The following is a 15,454-nucleotide window of genomic DNA, read 5'->3' on the forward strand; positions in this document are numbered from 1 at the left end:
AATCAAGTAAAAAAAAATTACCAAAATTAACTGATAAAATTTTAATGAATAATTTTTATATCAAATCCAACCAAATCTGCACCTACATTTGGCCATAATTGCCTTTGCTCGTCAGTTTTGGTTGGTAGGCAATCTCCATAAGATGAAAGGGTTTCATTCACCAACCATCGTCTCGAACTCTCTTTTGGGCACGTCAAAGCCATGTCAGCAGGATATCCCTAGCTAATAACGAGCCAATTCCAAGTTTTAAACTGTTCCTAGCCACACACGATACAAAGCAGTTACCCAGTCAAAATCACACGTCCCTACACACCTTTTTTCAATTTAATTTTGATATATTATTAATATTATAAATTACATTATTGCTCAATTAATAAGCATCTTTAAAATCAATTATTATAAAAATTAATAATCTAAAATTCATGATTAAATAATAATGTATAACATTTTTTGTGCTGTATATTTGTGCACATTCTAATTCGATTCATTTTCTTGTTATTAGACAGATAAGGGTACTTAAACTTGTGAGAGTAATACTGAAATGGTGCCTCGTTATGACCATAAATGACTAAAAGCCCCTCAAGTATGTTTTTTATCCTTATCTTCTTTGCTCTCGTGACTGGTTGGTGGCGGGTATTGTAGTCATATTCGCATTACACGTTACAACTACTGTGTAACGTCAACAACAACTTTTATGATTCATCCAAATCGTAGAAAATGAAAAACAGGGACAATTATATTAAAAAAAAAAAAAAAAACTGGCGAGTCGCCACAGACACATGTCCTCAAGCAAAACCGAAGAAATGAAAAAGGCAGGAAGGTGAGAAAAAGACACGTTTGATAATTGTTGCAGCTGAATGCTTGTAAATGACTCACCCATTTTCCAAAATCCTACCTTGGGATTTTTTGCATATGTTTCTCCTTCAATTAAGCTCTTTGCTCAGGCACCACCTCGTACCCTTGCTTAAAGAACCATAAGGGTATTGCTCAATTCTCTTTTTTATGAAGACGTCACAGAAAAGTCTCAAAGTTTTGATTTTGTTTCATGTTTCATTTGCTGCTTTTCTGATCTCTATTCAGTTTGTGCTTTTGCGCTTGTTTTGCCGAATGCATTACTCATTGAGGGGAAACGTTGATGGGTTTTGTCTCTTACTTGGAGTTATTGGGAATCTCATGTTATTTCCTTTGTGTTTTATGTTCTTTGCGTGCATGCTTGTTTCATTTCATTGCTTTCTAGATCAAGCTGTGTTATCTTAATTATACATTTGAAACCAAATCAGAAGTCTTTATCTTAATTATACTGTGATGATGTGAAAATTGGTCTGTAGGGCATTAGCCCAAAGATGGTTTCCTTTATTGGTCTAAAATTCCTCTTCCTTTATTGCTTTTATTAAATCTATGTTGGGCCCTTCTAGTGAGGAAGATTTTAGATCTAGAAATAGCACGTGTTTTTCAGCTACTGTGTTTTATCTCAGATCTGGAAGTGAAGTAGATTGAATTAATGAATAAAATTTGCATTTATTGAGTATTACATAGGACTAATATTTTATGGGGCTTAAGATGATATGGGTCTCTCGACTAACTAGATCTAGGTGTAATTGAATGCTTTGACAATGAGGATTTCTGTGTATATAGACTCATTTTATTCCAATTTGAAGTTGAATTCTATTTGGATAATCATGCATCAAGTTTTTATAGTATAATGCAGGGGTGGGGTGGAGGAGCTAGGTTCACTATAATTGAGGTTACTCTTACTGTTGGAAATGGTGTTCCCATATCTAAATAACCAGAAATGAATGTCGTCAGTACATGTTTGCTTTAGCCAGGAGTTTGAACTTGTGAGACCCCACGCTCTGTCATTTAATCATTTCAATTGCTGGCCAAAACTGGAACGCAAAGTAGGTACAAGGTGGAGTCTTAAACAAATTGGCTTGTTAAATATTTTGTGTGCCATCTTTTTGGCCCCAGTGTTAGCTTGTGCATGACTCGGCTTTTGAGTGTGTGCGTGTGATATTTTAACATATCACACATAGCTTTTATCACCACTAATCCATTTATTTAGTTTTTCTTATAAAAGGGAAGATTATAATGTGGAACCAATCAATGCAAAGGAAATATGAGCTTTGGAGGTAGATATATTTTATGGGTGTTGGTAATGGTATAGATGATTGTTTAATTAACGTATCATATAATGTCTTAAAATGAAATGCATGAAGAAAATGACCCTTGAAAGAAGATATTTACGAGTGTTTGTGTGAATAATTTGTGAAATTTACTTTTCATCCTTTTTTTCAATTTGTACTTCACCTTGTTTAATTTTTCCTTGTACCAGTTTTACTAGTGTTCCACAATAAACACAAATTACACTTTGCCGATACTTTTCCTTTGGAAGCTGCTCCCTCATTATGCAGCAACAGCAATATATGAACATTGGTTCTTTTCAAATTCCATGACGTTCAAGTGGAAATTACTGTAGCAAAGCTTGGAGGTACTTCTAGTCTTTAGAAGGAAACAATTATTAGTATTTATTGTATAATTATTGTGGGGGAATGGTCCTTTAATTTGGATGTGATGGAGGTCTGTGCTGAAAGTTCCCGTTCAAATGGGAAACAAACTTTGAAGCATTCTGAATCTGCAGATGAAGTGAAAAGATCCAGTGAAAAGGCCCACAGAAGTTCTCATTCCAATGGAAAGCAAAATTTGAAGCAAAGTACCACTTATGTTAATCATGGTGAGCTTGCCATTGTAATTTCCATAATCTAATACTTAACCAGTCCTTTTCCTTTGATTGCATTTATTCATCTATTTTGCTTTAGTTTACCTCTTAAAAAGCATTAAACTATTCTAGAACATCCCATATAGCTTGTTAGTAGTTATTTTATTCATGCTATTTACATGGATGGTTATAGTTATTTTATTTATCTGCTGAAATAACTTTAATTCGAGGAATTTCAGAAAGGAATTGGTCCAGGGAAGTGAAAATAGAAACTAGTTAAATATATGGATTCATGTGATTAACCCAAATTAGGCGTTTTTTGTTCCTTGCATCTGATAAAAATGCAATCACTTGTTTTATTTTACTGATCAATGACTTTAGCACTGAAGAATATTACAAATCATAACTTCTTAACTCCAGATGTCTTGGATCAAAACCTATTAAGGGTAGTATGAGTGTATGACAATAACAATAACAGAGGAACACTTGACATGCAAGCTTTGCTATACAATTGATACCTGAGCATTCACAAAATAATAGTTAACATTTACATTAATGTTATCATTCAGGTTTTATTTACAGTTATGGATATGGATGAAGGGCAGATGTAGTAATGAAAGAGCAAACAAAGTGTTGTGATGGAATTGCTAATGATCAATTGATGTGGAAAATAATCAATAAAATCTTCAGAAAAGACCTAACTGTGCTAATTCATAATGAAATAGCTTTAGGAATTACTCTTTGGCACTTTGGACATGTAATGGTAATTGTTGAATTCCCACATCGACTATAGATATAGCTAAATAAGAGCTTACAGAGGCTAAAATAATCCTAACTGTATGAACTAACTTTTGAGGTCAAGTTAAGTTTAAAGGCCAAATTCAACGTGGTATTAAAGTCTATCATAGATCCGATGACAAAAGAAATCTGGCCCCACGAATTTTCCTAGTGCAATATGTAGCTCACTAAGAAAGAATTATAGAAGCAAAGAATGAAATAGTATTAGCTTAATGCCTTTATTCATAATTTTTCTGTTTCATTTTCATATTTTAGTTTTTCTAAGCTTTATTATAAATTTTCTGTTTTCTGTTTATTTTGTAATTTTTCTAAGCTGTTGTTTAAAACCTGATATGGGTGAATATGTTTGTAGCTGCAATAGCTTGGCATGAGGATAGAAGAAAGTGGGTTGGTGATAAGGCTCAACATCCACCAAGAACAACTAAGGATCCGATTATTAGGTATATCTCTACCCAACTCCTTTTTTGGTCATTCACAGTAAGATCAATTTTATTTTATTATTATTTTTGTCATCAAAATAATTTGTATTACTCACAAGAGCACAAATAGTATTCCATAAGAAGAACTTTATATGCGGTATACACATGTTTGCTATTGTTATTATGGTCACGATGAAAGGTTTAGAAGGGTTGGGCAAAACAAGAAAAGTGATCAGTAGTTTAGAAGGGGTTTTATCATACACATATTTCTAGTTTCTCTGAGATATTTACAGCCTTATGGGCAGAACTAAGGTTTCTACATTCTTGTTGAAGACATGGGAAAATCATTGCTCTCTTGCTTGTAATCTTGTGTATACCAGTTTAATGCTGAATTCTATTCCATAGCTGATAAACAATCCTTGCCAGTGAATAAAATTACTTTTGTTTCTGGCATAGAACTCATCCAACCATGATCCTTTTTTCTGGTCTTATATGTCAAGTGAGTTACACATATATTAATTTTTTCTAATTTATTTACTTGAATTCCTAAACTAACAGAAACTGTCACTTAGATACAAGTTTTAAACATCTATTTCTCATATGAAATAGGTACTAAATTACCAGAGTGTTTGAAAACTTCAAAATGGATTGAATTCAACTAATACATTACCCATTGTTAGTGTTTAATAACTAGTAATTACTAATTCTAGAAGAATCAATATTCATGACTCACAAAGTTTCGAAGAATAAGCAAATCTTTTAACATGCATTCGTTTGGCATAGCATCTTAGGGCAACTCTAATAATTTTACTACATTTTTATTTCAGCTGGTCAACATCTTATGAAGAGCTGCTCTCAACTAACGAACCTTTTGCCGAGCCGATACCCTTACCTGTAAGATTCCAAAATGCTTACCTGAAATAATCTATCTAATGCATGAAAATGTATGTGTTCATATCGAGCTCATAATATATATTTCTTAAAGATGGAGCAGAGAAATATTTGAAAAAGTATCAGGTGAATTTGTTTTCTAGTACACTGTACATGCATGGGAGAGATGGAGGAAAATCACTCACAGAATAATGCTCTTAAGCGTTGTTGTCTTTTTAAGCATTGCAGGATAACATTTCATTGTTATTCATTAGAATATACAAAGCTTTCTGTATAACTCTTCCATTTGCTGATGCAATTTCGATGGATTGGTGGCTCATGCAGGAGATGGTAGATTTCTTAGTTGATATTTGGCATCATGATGAAGGTTTCTTTGACTAAATTGTTGAAAGTTTTAGTTAAACAGCAACTGAAACAAGAACTGTGTAAAGCCTTTAACATGCAATGACCTCCCTTGCTCTTATAGGTGTCTACTTACTACGCATGATGGTAGAGGGAGACTATCGAGGTTCTCTTCTCCACATTAACCTCCTAGCATGAAATCCATTTATATGTACTAATAATCTTCAGGGTTAATGGTTATTATTTTCCAACATTTATCTAATACAAAATTTCATTGTTTGAAAAAATATATATACAGGTACCTATTTTATTTATTTGTATTTGCTGATCCAATAGCAGACATACAAATTCATATTCATGTATTAAATAGACGTTTTGATCAATACTCCTTGTACATTTCTGAAATTGAAAACCTGCCTCAGTTCTATAACTTCTGTCTGATTGTGTCTTTATTTATTTATTTGGTTGGGTAATGGAAAACAAAAGTTAAACAAGACAAATCTCACCAAGGCATTGGAAAGAAAATGGAGGAGCGAAACAGAAAGGGACAGTAATCCGTCTCCAAGCTGTCAAGGATGCTACCCATGATCAATGCAACTAATCCTCTTTAGGAAAGTTGAACAATCAAGAACCAAACTCATCACTTAATCTTGTGATCATCAATTGAGTTTCGAGTCCACTTCTTGGATGGAGTACTAAGCTTTTAGATTAAATCATAATTTTGTTTTAGAAGTAATCTGTTTAAGTTGAGGAAGATTGTTGGGTTTGTTTTTAAGATTTTAATACAACTGCATATTCACAACTTAATTGAGACCATTTATATAATGAAAACAATATGATTGACTTAAAATTAGTGACGAAATTGAGATGCTTATTTAAATTAAATTTATTCATGGATTTTAAATTGAAATTTGCATCACACGATAAAAGCTTGATTAACTAACTATTTAAGTGACGGAAATTAGATTGCACAAATTTTAATGCAATAGAAATCAGGTTGGACTAATGTGAGACTTTTAAACTATTATAGATAAGAATTTGAAAATTTTGAATCAGTTTGTAAATAAAATACCACAATGGACAAAATGAATAACTCACATTGCCATTAAAAGAGAATGTGACACGTGACAGTCTTGAAGAGTTACTCTCATTTAAGAGGTGTCATTTGATGAAGAAGTGCCCTGTGGCTCGTGGTAAAGGTCTAAAGGGGCGCCACTCTCATATATATATATATATATATATAGTGATACGTGCCCAGTTTGTAGAAAAATGAGTGTGAACACAACATTCAAGATCAGATTTAGAAGGGAAAAAAGGGCATAAAACAAAGCCCAGAATCTTCATAGAGGAATTAAGGGTGCAAAATGAGGTCTCATGCAATGAATTTTCTGTGGATGACTTCCTTAATTTCTTGAACGTGGAAGTAGAACTAGAGCAATAACAATAACAAAAGGAACAAGACTTTGTAAGTGTTTGTGTCTCCTTACCAAAGTCGCAACATTTGTAACTTTCAAAAACAATTTCACATCCTTTGTGCCCATTAGCGACTTAAGGGTTCTAGTACTTTAACTATATTAAACACAGTTCAATTTTGCTTTGCGTTTTCTATGTTGGTGGTTAATGAAAGTTTCAATTTTTACAAGTGAATGATATGGCGAACTTGGAATGACTATCCTATTTCACATATGATTCTCTGCAGCCTTCTTCATTATAATTGAGGCAACCAATGACAGAGACCTTAAACAGGTTTTTTATATTCATGTTTCAAAATCTTAGTTCAAATCAAGGCCAGAATTAGCGAATTAAAACGTGTGTCACCATATTCAAGAGTGACGCCCCTTCATAATAAGTCATTCATATGGTATTGACACATGTCACTTCTCTAATTAAGTAATACCAAGTAACATTTATTTAAAATTAGTTTTATAGTATTTTTAATATTTATTTTGTCTCTTGTGGTAATTTATTTATAATTTGCTCTAATCTAAGTTTTTTTTAGAGATTGTTGGTATGCTAATAAAGTGTGGGACTATTTTGTCTTACCAGATAACTGAGCCTCATTTTTCAGCTTAGACTTGACTGATTGATTTTATAATAATCTATCTAATCTTAATCTAAATAATTTTTTCAGTTGGAATAGGCTGTTTGGTTTAATAATCTAGCATATTTGTAAAGAAAGAAATAATATAATATTTCAAAATTCTGTAGTTTCCTATGAGTCCTTATATCATAAAATTTGCTATGATTTTGAGTTTTTAAACTATTGTTTCAGGGACAAGTTAAAAAGGACTGCTATTTTATTGGACAAACAAAGGCAGAAAAGATGGTTCCCTCCTTTCCCAGGTCATTTAAAACTTAATGTTGATAGTGCGATATTTTATGCGTTGAAATGTGCTTGATGTGAGGATTTAATTAGATATAGCTATGGAAAGATTGTTGCTGATTTTTATAGAGGTCTCAATTTTTGTTCCCCCTTAGAAGCTAAACTGTGGGGACTATTTCTTAGTTTGCAGCTTGTTATACATAAAAATATTGAAGTAATTTGAATTGAATTAAACTCTAAAAAGGTCCTATAGTTAGTGTTAAATTTTGAAAATTGTAACCATTTTTCTTTCCATCTAATTGATGCTATTAGAAATATTTTGAAACTCATCTCTTTTATCAGGTTTAGACATACGATGAGAAAAGAGAATAAGAGTGCGAACATGCTGGCTAAATTAAGTATAGATTCTGTTGATACAGCTTCATACTCTGATAAATATTCTCCTTCCCTAGTTCCTTTTTTTTGTCTAGATTCTTTAGGAATTTAAAACTTTAGATTTGTAGGTAGTTTTGTTTTATCTCAGCTTTCAGTCCCATTCAATAGTAAAAAAAATAAAAAATAAAAATATAAGTATAAATATTTTATCAAAATAATAATGTATAAGTAACGAACATGCATTCTTAATTGTTTTAAAGTCTTTCTCGATTTCAAAAGCTTCATAAAATAACTATTAATCAAACGAGTTTACCAAGAGGCAGTATAAACATGATATTTATTAATGAGACTTTTTTTTATATGAAAATATTAAATTATCAAAATATAAATTTTTTTAATATTACAGAATTATGAAAAAATTTTAAAAACAGTTAATGACTATTTTTGACCAAAAACACTTTAATTTTTTTATTACTTTTCCAAAAATCATTATTTATTGAATTTTGACTTTTAATTTTTTTAAATTGTCGTGGGTAATTTTTTATATTTTATAATTTTTAAAAAAAATCGTATTTTGATATATATTATTTTTAAAAACTATATTAAAAAAAATCCTATTAATGAACTTAACTTATAGACCCAGCTTCTGTACTTTGCACCAATTCTGCTTATGCCTTATATGGTTTTTTCCCTGTTTCCAAATGTCTGTTTGCAGTGAGGAACTTAGCATCTTGGAATTGCAGTGTGATCGAAGAATTTTTATTATTGTTTTTCAAGATGTAGTTTCTTTAAAATGAAAAAGTAAGTCTATTCATTATTAATTTAAATTTATAAATATTATCAATTTTAAATTAATAATAGATAATCCTTTACTTTTTTATTTTACATTGTTTTTCATTTAAAAGGACAAAATTTATATTGAGCCAAACATGTGTGTGTGTATATATATATATATATATATATATATATATATATATATATGTAATTTTCTTTTAATTGATTTAAAATTTTACTTCTGACTATCAATTTTTATGTGATTTCCACACTTCAATTTTGAATTATATGTAAAAAAATTGTATTATTTTTACTATTTTATATAAATATTTAAAATTAAAAATAAAGTAAGTATAAGGAGGTGTTTTTTTGTTCTAAAAAAAGTCATCAGAATTATATTAGTAGTTTTCTTTTCCTACTAAGGATAAAAACATTTTTTTTCAAATTAAACGCCCTAGTTCTTAAATTTTATAAGGAAATCTCAAGTCTCAACAGAATCATATTATCCTCTAACGGCTCTTATAAATATGGATGAGGTTAATAGAAGAAAGAGATTTATTAACAAGTATTTTTAAAGACATTAATTAACAAATAAATAATCTTTAATAAAAGTATATTAATAATATTTTATAACTAAGATAAAAGAAATGAGTGTATTAAGAGAAAATGAAATAAAAAAACATTATTTGTTAGTTAATGGTTCATTTTAGGCATCTATTAGTGTAAAAGACGCATATGTATGAACAACTAACTACAGTCCACGTTGTGTTGATGGGACGTGAAATTGTTCTTTAAACTTCGATCCCACGCAACGAAACTATATATATTCACTTTCCCTTCTTTCTACCTTTCTTTGTGCGAACGAAAATGGGGCACTCTCTCTCCATCTCAACGCTGTGCCCTATTCTCATTCTCTCTCTGCTTCTTCTCTCTTCCGACGCCGACAATCTCCGGTTAAATTTTCCGGCGAAGAAGCTCATCAGAGACCTTAACCTTTTCCCTCCCGAAGATGTCAATATCGTTTGCCATTCAAATTCTAACGCCAACAAAATCGTCGAGAAACCGCTCAGGTTCCCTAACTTACTTCCTTCAGCTTCGGACTCTGAGGTCTCCATCGATGACTTGGCTCATCGTGCTGGCTATTATCCTATTCAGCATTCTCATAATGCAAGGTTCTTTTTTTTTTTTTTTAATGCCGATTTGTTTGTTATGATTTTCTGCTTTTTTTTTACTGTACCTTGCATTGATGTTGACTTAAAATATAGTTTATTATTATTTTAATATTTGTTTAATCTCTTGTTAAGATATATACGTTTTTAAAATGTAAATAGTTTTCTCTTATTTGGATGAAGCGGGGGAAAATATGTGAATGGATAAATAAAATGATTGAATTTAGTAATTTTCTATGTGCTTATAGATTGCTTAATATGGTTTGTTGTTTTTGGTTGAACTGTGCAGGATGTTCTACTTTTTCTTTGAATCACGGAACAGCAAGAAGGATCCTGTTGTGATTTGGTTGACTGGGGGGCCTGGTTGTAGCAGTGAATTGGCTGTGTTTTATGAGAATGGTCCTTTCAAAATTGCTGACAACATGTCCCTTGTTTGGAATGATTATGGTTGGGACAAGGTATTTGTTGTCTCTTTCAGATGATCTTTTTATATTATAACAGTACTTTTCCCTGTGATTATCGTGTATACAAATTGCTTGGTAACCTTTCAGGTATCTAACCTTCTTTATGTTGATCAACCAACTGGAACTGGCTTTAGTTACAGCACCGACAAGCGTGACATCCGTCATGATGAAGAGGGCGTGAGCAATGACCTGTATGACTTTTTACAGGTACTCGTGTTTGCTCTAAATATTAGTTATAGAACATTATTGAAGTGTTTACATAATTTGTTACCTTAGTTTTATTTATTACTGCTGGAACAGAAGCTGCAATTCCAACCTTTTTCATTTTCTAACATTTCTTGGTTGCTTTTTGAGGAAAACCAAACCAAGCAATTCTTAGTTACTGTTGAGTTTGATAAGAACACCTGGCTAAGTATCACCAATAATATATTGAGTTAGCATGTTTCTCTTCACCACGCAGGCTTTCTTTGCTGAACACCCTGAGTACGCAGAAAATGACTTTTTTATTACGGGTGAATCATATGCCGGACATTATATTCCAGCTTTTGCAGCTCGTGTCCATAGGGGAAATGAAGCTAAAGAAGGAATTCATATAAACCTGAAGGTCTGTTATGCTGCATAGTGCGCTGTTCTTACTTTCTAAGTTTTGTGATTGCATTGAAAGGTAAGAAGATTTGATTGTCTTATTTGAATTGGTTTAAAGGGATTTGCCATTGGCAATGGACTTACTGATCCTGGGATTCAGTATAAAGCTTACCCAGATTATGCACTGGACATGGGCATAATTAAGCAGGCCGATTATGATCGCATTAACAAAGTGATGGTTCCTGCCTGTGAATTGGCAATAAAACTATGTGGTAACTTACATATGATTTTTTTTCCATGCTCTCCTTTCAGTGAATGCTGTGTTTCTTTATATTTTATGTGTTGAAAGCTAGGGCTATAAATTAATTGAACTAAGTCAAGCATGAATTCTGAGTTCAACCCGTAGTTCAGTTCCAAATCCCAATTCAAATTTGGTAATTTAAATTATTTTTAAAAATTAAATCATTTTGAAAGTGTAATAACTGTATGACATGCTTAGATAAAATACTTGATATTAATATACAATGATATAGTATACAAAGAGGCACAAGTTAGTATTTAGCAAATGTTTATAGTCCTATGTATCCACCAAAACTCACAGAAATTAGCTATATAAGCTCATGTTTGATAATTGTGTATACTATGTCCAAAATCTAAACTTTATGCATAATCGATATATTACTTACTGATGGGTATTATATTATTTTATAAGCATATAATTATCTTGACGATCATTTGCTTTTTCATATTATGAATTATTTGAAAACTACATGAAGTTCTTATATGATTTTGCATATAATAATATTATAGTGGGAGGACCTGTTTTTTTAACTTTCAGTAATCATGTGGCATTTAAGTAATTTTATCATCCTGATCATTTATCCAAGATCTAAGAACCAAGAATCACTGCCTCACTATCATAGTAAAACTATGCTCTCAATTGTTTGGGGCTTTCAGATTGGGCAGCTTCTATTACCTTTCTGCTAAAAATTTGTTTTGATCATTTCAGGTACTGATGGAAAAATTGCATGCACAGCTTCCTATTTTATCTGTAATACCATATTCAATTCTATCATGTCACATGCTGGCGATATCAATGTGGGTAATGTAGTTGCTTCCTCTTCTGAGTGGTTCACATGTTAGTAGTACTTTATAGTTGTTGACTTGATGGATTGCTTAAAGCCAAAAAAATGAATAATAGTTAACTCTGACAGAAGCTCTTATGTGGGACCCCTTTGAGCTTGAAGATTGGTCAAAATACAGGCTTGTTCATAGAAATTCTGATACCATGTTAATGAATCACTCAATCTAAAAAGTTTGTTGTTGTCTAGTGAAGAGTGAAGGAGGATTTTGATTGTCTTGAACAAATTGTTGATACCTGTTACATTTTGTTATGCTTCCCAGAATTACCAACTCTGTAACTCTTCTTTTATACTTTGTTAGAGGAGGATAATTTGAATGAAAAATTTAAGCCTTTCATCCTGCTTGTCATTTAGAATAAATTCATGTTGACATTTATGGAAATTTTGCAAACTCTTGAGGATCATGGGCATATTCAACATTTTGACCAGTAATTATATGCTTACACTGCAGTATTATGACATTAGAAAGAAGTGCGACGGGAGTCTTTGCTATGATTTCTCAAACATGGAGAAGTTCTTGAACGATAAATCTGTCCGGAACGCACTAGGGGTTGGGGATATTGATTTTGTGTCTTGTAGTTCTACAGTTTATCAAGCTATGCTGGTGGATTGGATGAGGAATCTTGAAGTTGGTATTCCTGCCCTTCTAGATGATGGAATCAGTTTGCTTGTGTACGCTGGGGAATATGATCTTATCTGCAACTGGCTCGGTATGTGTTTCTACTTTAAATATTTCATACTTTAGACCTTTCTATGCAATTTATTGTTGATCTTTTTCCTGGTGCTATGAATTCAATGAGTAGGTAATTCAAGGTGGGTTCATGCCATGGAGTGGTCTGGTCAGAAAGAATTTGTAGCCTCACCCGAAGTTCCTTTCACAGTTGATGACTCAGAAGCTGGATTGTTGAAGAATTATGGACCTTTAAGTTTCCTTAAGGTATTTCTTCTCCCCCCAGCCCCCCCCCCCCCCCCCCCCTCTCTCTCTCTCTCCACGCACAACATTCCGGTGCTGTGAAAACTGTCAATAACTCTCGTCTAAGTAGTCAATTGATGTTATCAAGAAATAGATATACTCCATTTACCTTCCAAATTTCCCTGTTGCTTGATAAATGCTGATTCAGTTTGATATCATGTGTATAAAAACACAGGTACATGATGCGGGTCACATGGTTCCAATGGACCAGCCAAAGGCTTCGTTGGAAATGCTGAAAAAGTGGACTCAGGGAACCCTTTCTAAATCTGGAGCTGATGCTGAAAAATTGGTTGCTGAGATGTAATCTCTTCTATTGCTATTAGTCCATATAGATATGTATAATGCAATAAAGTGAACAAAAAAAATTAAGTGACCAATGTGTTTTCCCCACTGACCTCAACTTATTCTGATGTCTCGAGATAGCGCAGTGGGTAGAGTTGTTTGGCATATGATAAGAGTTCCAAAGTTTCAATTTCGTAAAGAACTTTGTATACGTATTAACAGAGAGAAAATGAGGTTTCAATCCATCTGGATCCACTCAGCACTTTGTTCTTCCAAACGGGAGCATTTGAAAGTGCCTCGTCATTTATACTGCTTGAATAAAAATGAGAAAAAAAATTAAGTGATTAAATTTGAATATATGATATTATTTAAATATTAAAAATATAACGCTGGTGATAATTAATGGTAAAAAATATGTAATTGGACTTTTGTGAAGGATTAGTTGTAAAATAGAGGAACTGAATGTTTCTTTTATTTGTAATCACTATTATTGTCATTCCAATGAATGTATTTAAAAACTTATTTAGACAAAGCTACTGGGCAAAGTAGATTTTATTATATTTTATTATCTAATTTGCCTTCCTAATCAAAGACTCCAGAGTTTTTGTCACTATTATTATCAAACACTTTCCTTGCTTCCTGGGAACATATCTTCTAGATATGTCACATTTCCACTATATACACATCACAAGGACCAATTTCAATTCTTAAGACGAACACCCTGAAAATATGAAAAGAGTTTATGCGCATAAGAATGAAGAAAATATCCATTGAAATGTCTTGGACAGAATAAGCCTTTTTTCAACATTCTTCCCAATCAAAAATAACAGCTAATTACCAACCTAAGGCCGTCTCTAAAATCACAACAATAATTCCCATCCATCATGTTCTTTACATTGTTGCAGGAGAATCAATTTTTAGACAATTTTGGTGTCTCTATCAACTTGAAATTGACAGCAATGTCATTCCATATTGAACAGGAACTTGGTATGCTTGGAGTCTTGCAGTGTGCTGGGGAACCAGTCTGAGCAGACAGAGACTGCACTACAGGCAACCGCTCAGGTACCTCCTCCAATTCAAAGCATTCATTCTCAGACTGAAAGGATGGACAAACAATTAGAAAAACAAGATGGGGAGAAACAGACCAAAAGAAACATGAAAAATTACGACCAAACCTTCAGTTTACATAATGCAGGCAATTCAAAGGAAATTGTCATGTGATCATCCGAATCTGATCAAATTATAAATCAGAGAATAAGTAAACCAAGTACCAGCCAAAATGTACAATCCAAAAAGAAATGCACTCTCAGTCCGCAAAAACTATAATCACAATATAAAGCAGCCCAAGTTAAAAGCTAAATTACCATCCTCAAGTCCAACAGTCTTGAAAAACTGATGCACTTGTGCAGTTTCAAACTGTGATTTGATACATTCTTGATGATTGTGCAAGATTCGTTCTTCAGCTATTGCATTGGGATGAAGAGATTCCTCTGTCAAGGAACTTGACTTCAGGCTGATTTTATTTTTTATCTCAGGAACATGAGGTTTCCCTGAGTTTGAAATGTCAGAAAGTGCTTTCCTGCAACCAGTAAGTGATTTCTCAGAAGCTTTCCTGGCAGTTCTTTTGTTATTCTCAAGAATTTTTGACTTGAGTGGTTTTGATGATTGACTAATAGAGGGTTTTCCTCTGTCTATCGAACCATCAAGGACTTTCTTTCCATGTACTTGATTTACGGGCTTCCCTGCATTGGATAGATCTCCAAGGGGTTTTCTTGCCCCAGCCCCAGCTTTCCGCTGTCCTGCAAAATCTGCCTTCCCAGAAAAAGTTTCTTCTCCTGCACCAGCGATAAGAATCAGCCTGGGCATGGTAAATCAAACATGTTAAAAGCAAAAGAACAAAGAGCAATACCAGCATTGTTAGCACTACGGTTTTGGTCTTGAAACAAGCGACTGGTTTGTGCAGCCATTTGTGTTAATGAACCCAACTTTCAAGCGAGCACCCTGCATACATCGTAGAAGAGTTAAACCATCTTAGAAAGCTTTTGTTTTAACGTTTAGTCACGTCTTCATATCTATTTTCAGAAAAAATCAACAAACCCTCAAATCATCACGTGGCACCAAAATACCAAAATTCAAGATGTCAATTTTTCTCTAGTTCCTTCATTCATCTTATTAGCTAGACAAAATAGAAAAGCAATTTC

General features: G+C 32.7%; 3 protein-coding genes across 6 annotated transcripts; 2 read left to right on the forward strand and 1 right to left on the reverse strand.

The window, feature by feature from the left end:
- Positions 1-764: 764 nt before the first annotated feature.
- Positions 765-5,552, forward strand: LOC113872713. Of its 3 annotated transcripts, XM_027510476.1 has the most exons (6): positions 765-980; positions 1,709-1,909; positions 2,333-2,731; positions 3,867-3,954; positions 4,761-4,827; positions 5,149-5,552. In XM_027510476.1, the coding sequence occupies exons 3-6, from the start codon at positions 2,572-2,574 to the stop codon at positions 5,203-5,205; spliced, it is 372 nt and encodes a 123-aa protein (XP_027366277.1). In that variant the 5' UTR covers positions 765-980; positions 1,709-1,909; positions 2,333-2,571; the 3' UTR covers positions 5,206-5,552. The 3 variants fall into 3 exon arrangements, with proteins under 3 accessions (XP_027366277.1, XP_027366274.1, XP_027366276.1); XM_027510473.1 differs by lacking the exon at positions 1,709-1,909; XM_027510475.1 differs by lacking the exons at positions 765-980; positions 1,709-1,909 and adding an exon at positions 1,962-2,129.
- A 3,916-nt stretch (positions 5,553-9,468) lies between these two features.
- LOC113872123 (serine carboxypeptidase-like) lies at positions 9,469-13,565 on the forward strand. Of its 2 annotated transcripts, XM_027509408.1 has the most exons (9): positions 9,469-9,810; positions 10,097-10,265; positions 10,359-10,478; positions 10,732-10,875; positions 10,975-11,128; positions 11,866-11,954; positions 12,450-12,708; positions 12,802-12,935; positions 13,147-13,565. In XM_027509408.1, exons 1-9 carry the CDS (start codon positions 9,506-9,508, stop codon positions 13,273-13,275), a joined length of 1,503 nt encoding a protein of 500 aa, XP_027365209.1. In that variant the 5' UTR covers positions 9,469-9,505; the 3' UTR covers positions 13,276-13,565. The 2 variants fall into 2 exon arrangements, with proteins under 2 accessions (XP_027365209.1, XP_027365210.1); XM_027509409.1 differs by lacking the exons at positions 10,975-11,128; positions 11,866-11,954 and having other exon boundaries at positions 13,147-13,381.
- A 598-nt stretch (positions 13,566-14,163) lies between these two features.
- On the reverse strand, positions 14,164-15,220 carry LOC113871760. The gene is made up of 4 exons (XM_027508862.1): positions 15,163-15,220; positions 14,618-15,088; positions 14,429-14,484; positions 14,164-14,349 (listed from the first exon to the last, which is right to left on the reverse strand). The coding sequence occupies exons 1-4, from the start codon at positions 15,218-15,220 to the stop codon at positions 14,164-14,166; spliced, it is 771 nt and encodes a 256-aa protein (XP_027364663.1).
- Between the last annotated feature and the right edge of the window lie 234 nt (positions 15,221-15,454).

Source organism: Abrus precatorius, unplaced genomic scaffold (genome assembly GCF_003935025.1).
Source record: "Abrus precatorius isolate BTA unplaced genomic scaffold, Abrus_2018 Scaffold7, whole genome shotgun sequence".
Taxonomy (NCBI): Eukaryota; Viridiplantae; Streptophyta; class Magnoliopsida; order Fabales; family Fabaceae; genus Abrus; species Abrus precatorius.

Coding starts and splice junctions, on each gene's coding strand:
- LOC113872713 (XM_027510476.1), top strand. CDS start 2,572: ATGGAGGTCTGTGCTGAAAGTTCCCGTTCAAATGGGAAACAAACTTTG. Junction 3,955..4,760: donor ACTAAGGATCCGATTATTAG/GTATATCTCTAC, acceptor TTTTTATTTCAG/CTGGTCAACATCTTATGAAG. Junction 4,828..5,148: donor CCGAGCCGATACCCTTACCT/GTAAGATTCCAA, acceptor TGGCTCATGCAG/GAGATGGTAGATTTCTTAGT.
- LOC113872123 (XM_027509408.1), top strand. CDS start 9,506: ATGGGGCACTCTCTCTCCATCTCAACGCTGTGCCCTATTCTCATTCTC. Junction 9,811..10,096: donor CAGCATTCTCATAATGCAAG/GTTCTTTTTTTT, acceptor TGAACTGTGCAG/GATGTTCTACTTTTTCTTTG. Junction 10,479..10,731: donor ACCTGTATGACTTTTTACAG/GTACTCGTGTTT, acceptor TTCACCACGCAG/GCTTTCTTTGCTGAACACCC.
- LOC113871760 (XM_027508862.1), bottom strand. CDS start 15,220: ATGGCTGCACAAACCAGTCGCTTGTTTCAAGACCAAAACCGTAGTGCT. Junction 15,089..15,162: donor CCGTAGTGCTAACAATGCTG/GTATTGCTCTTT, acceptor TCGCTGGTGCAG/GAGAAGAAACTTTTTCTGGG. Junction 14,350..14,428: donor CTGCATTATGTAAACTGAAG/GTTTGGTCGTAA, acceptor CCATCCTTTCAG/TCTGAGAATGAATGCTTTGA.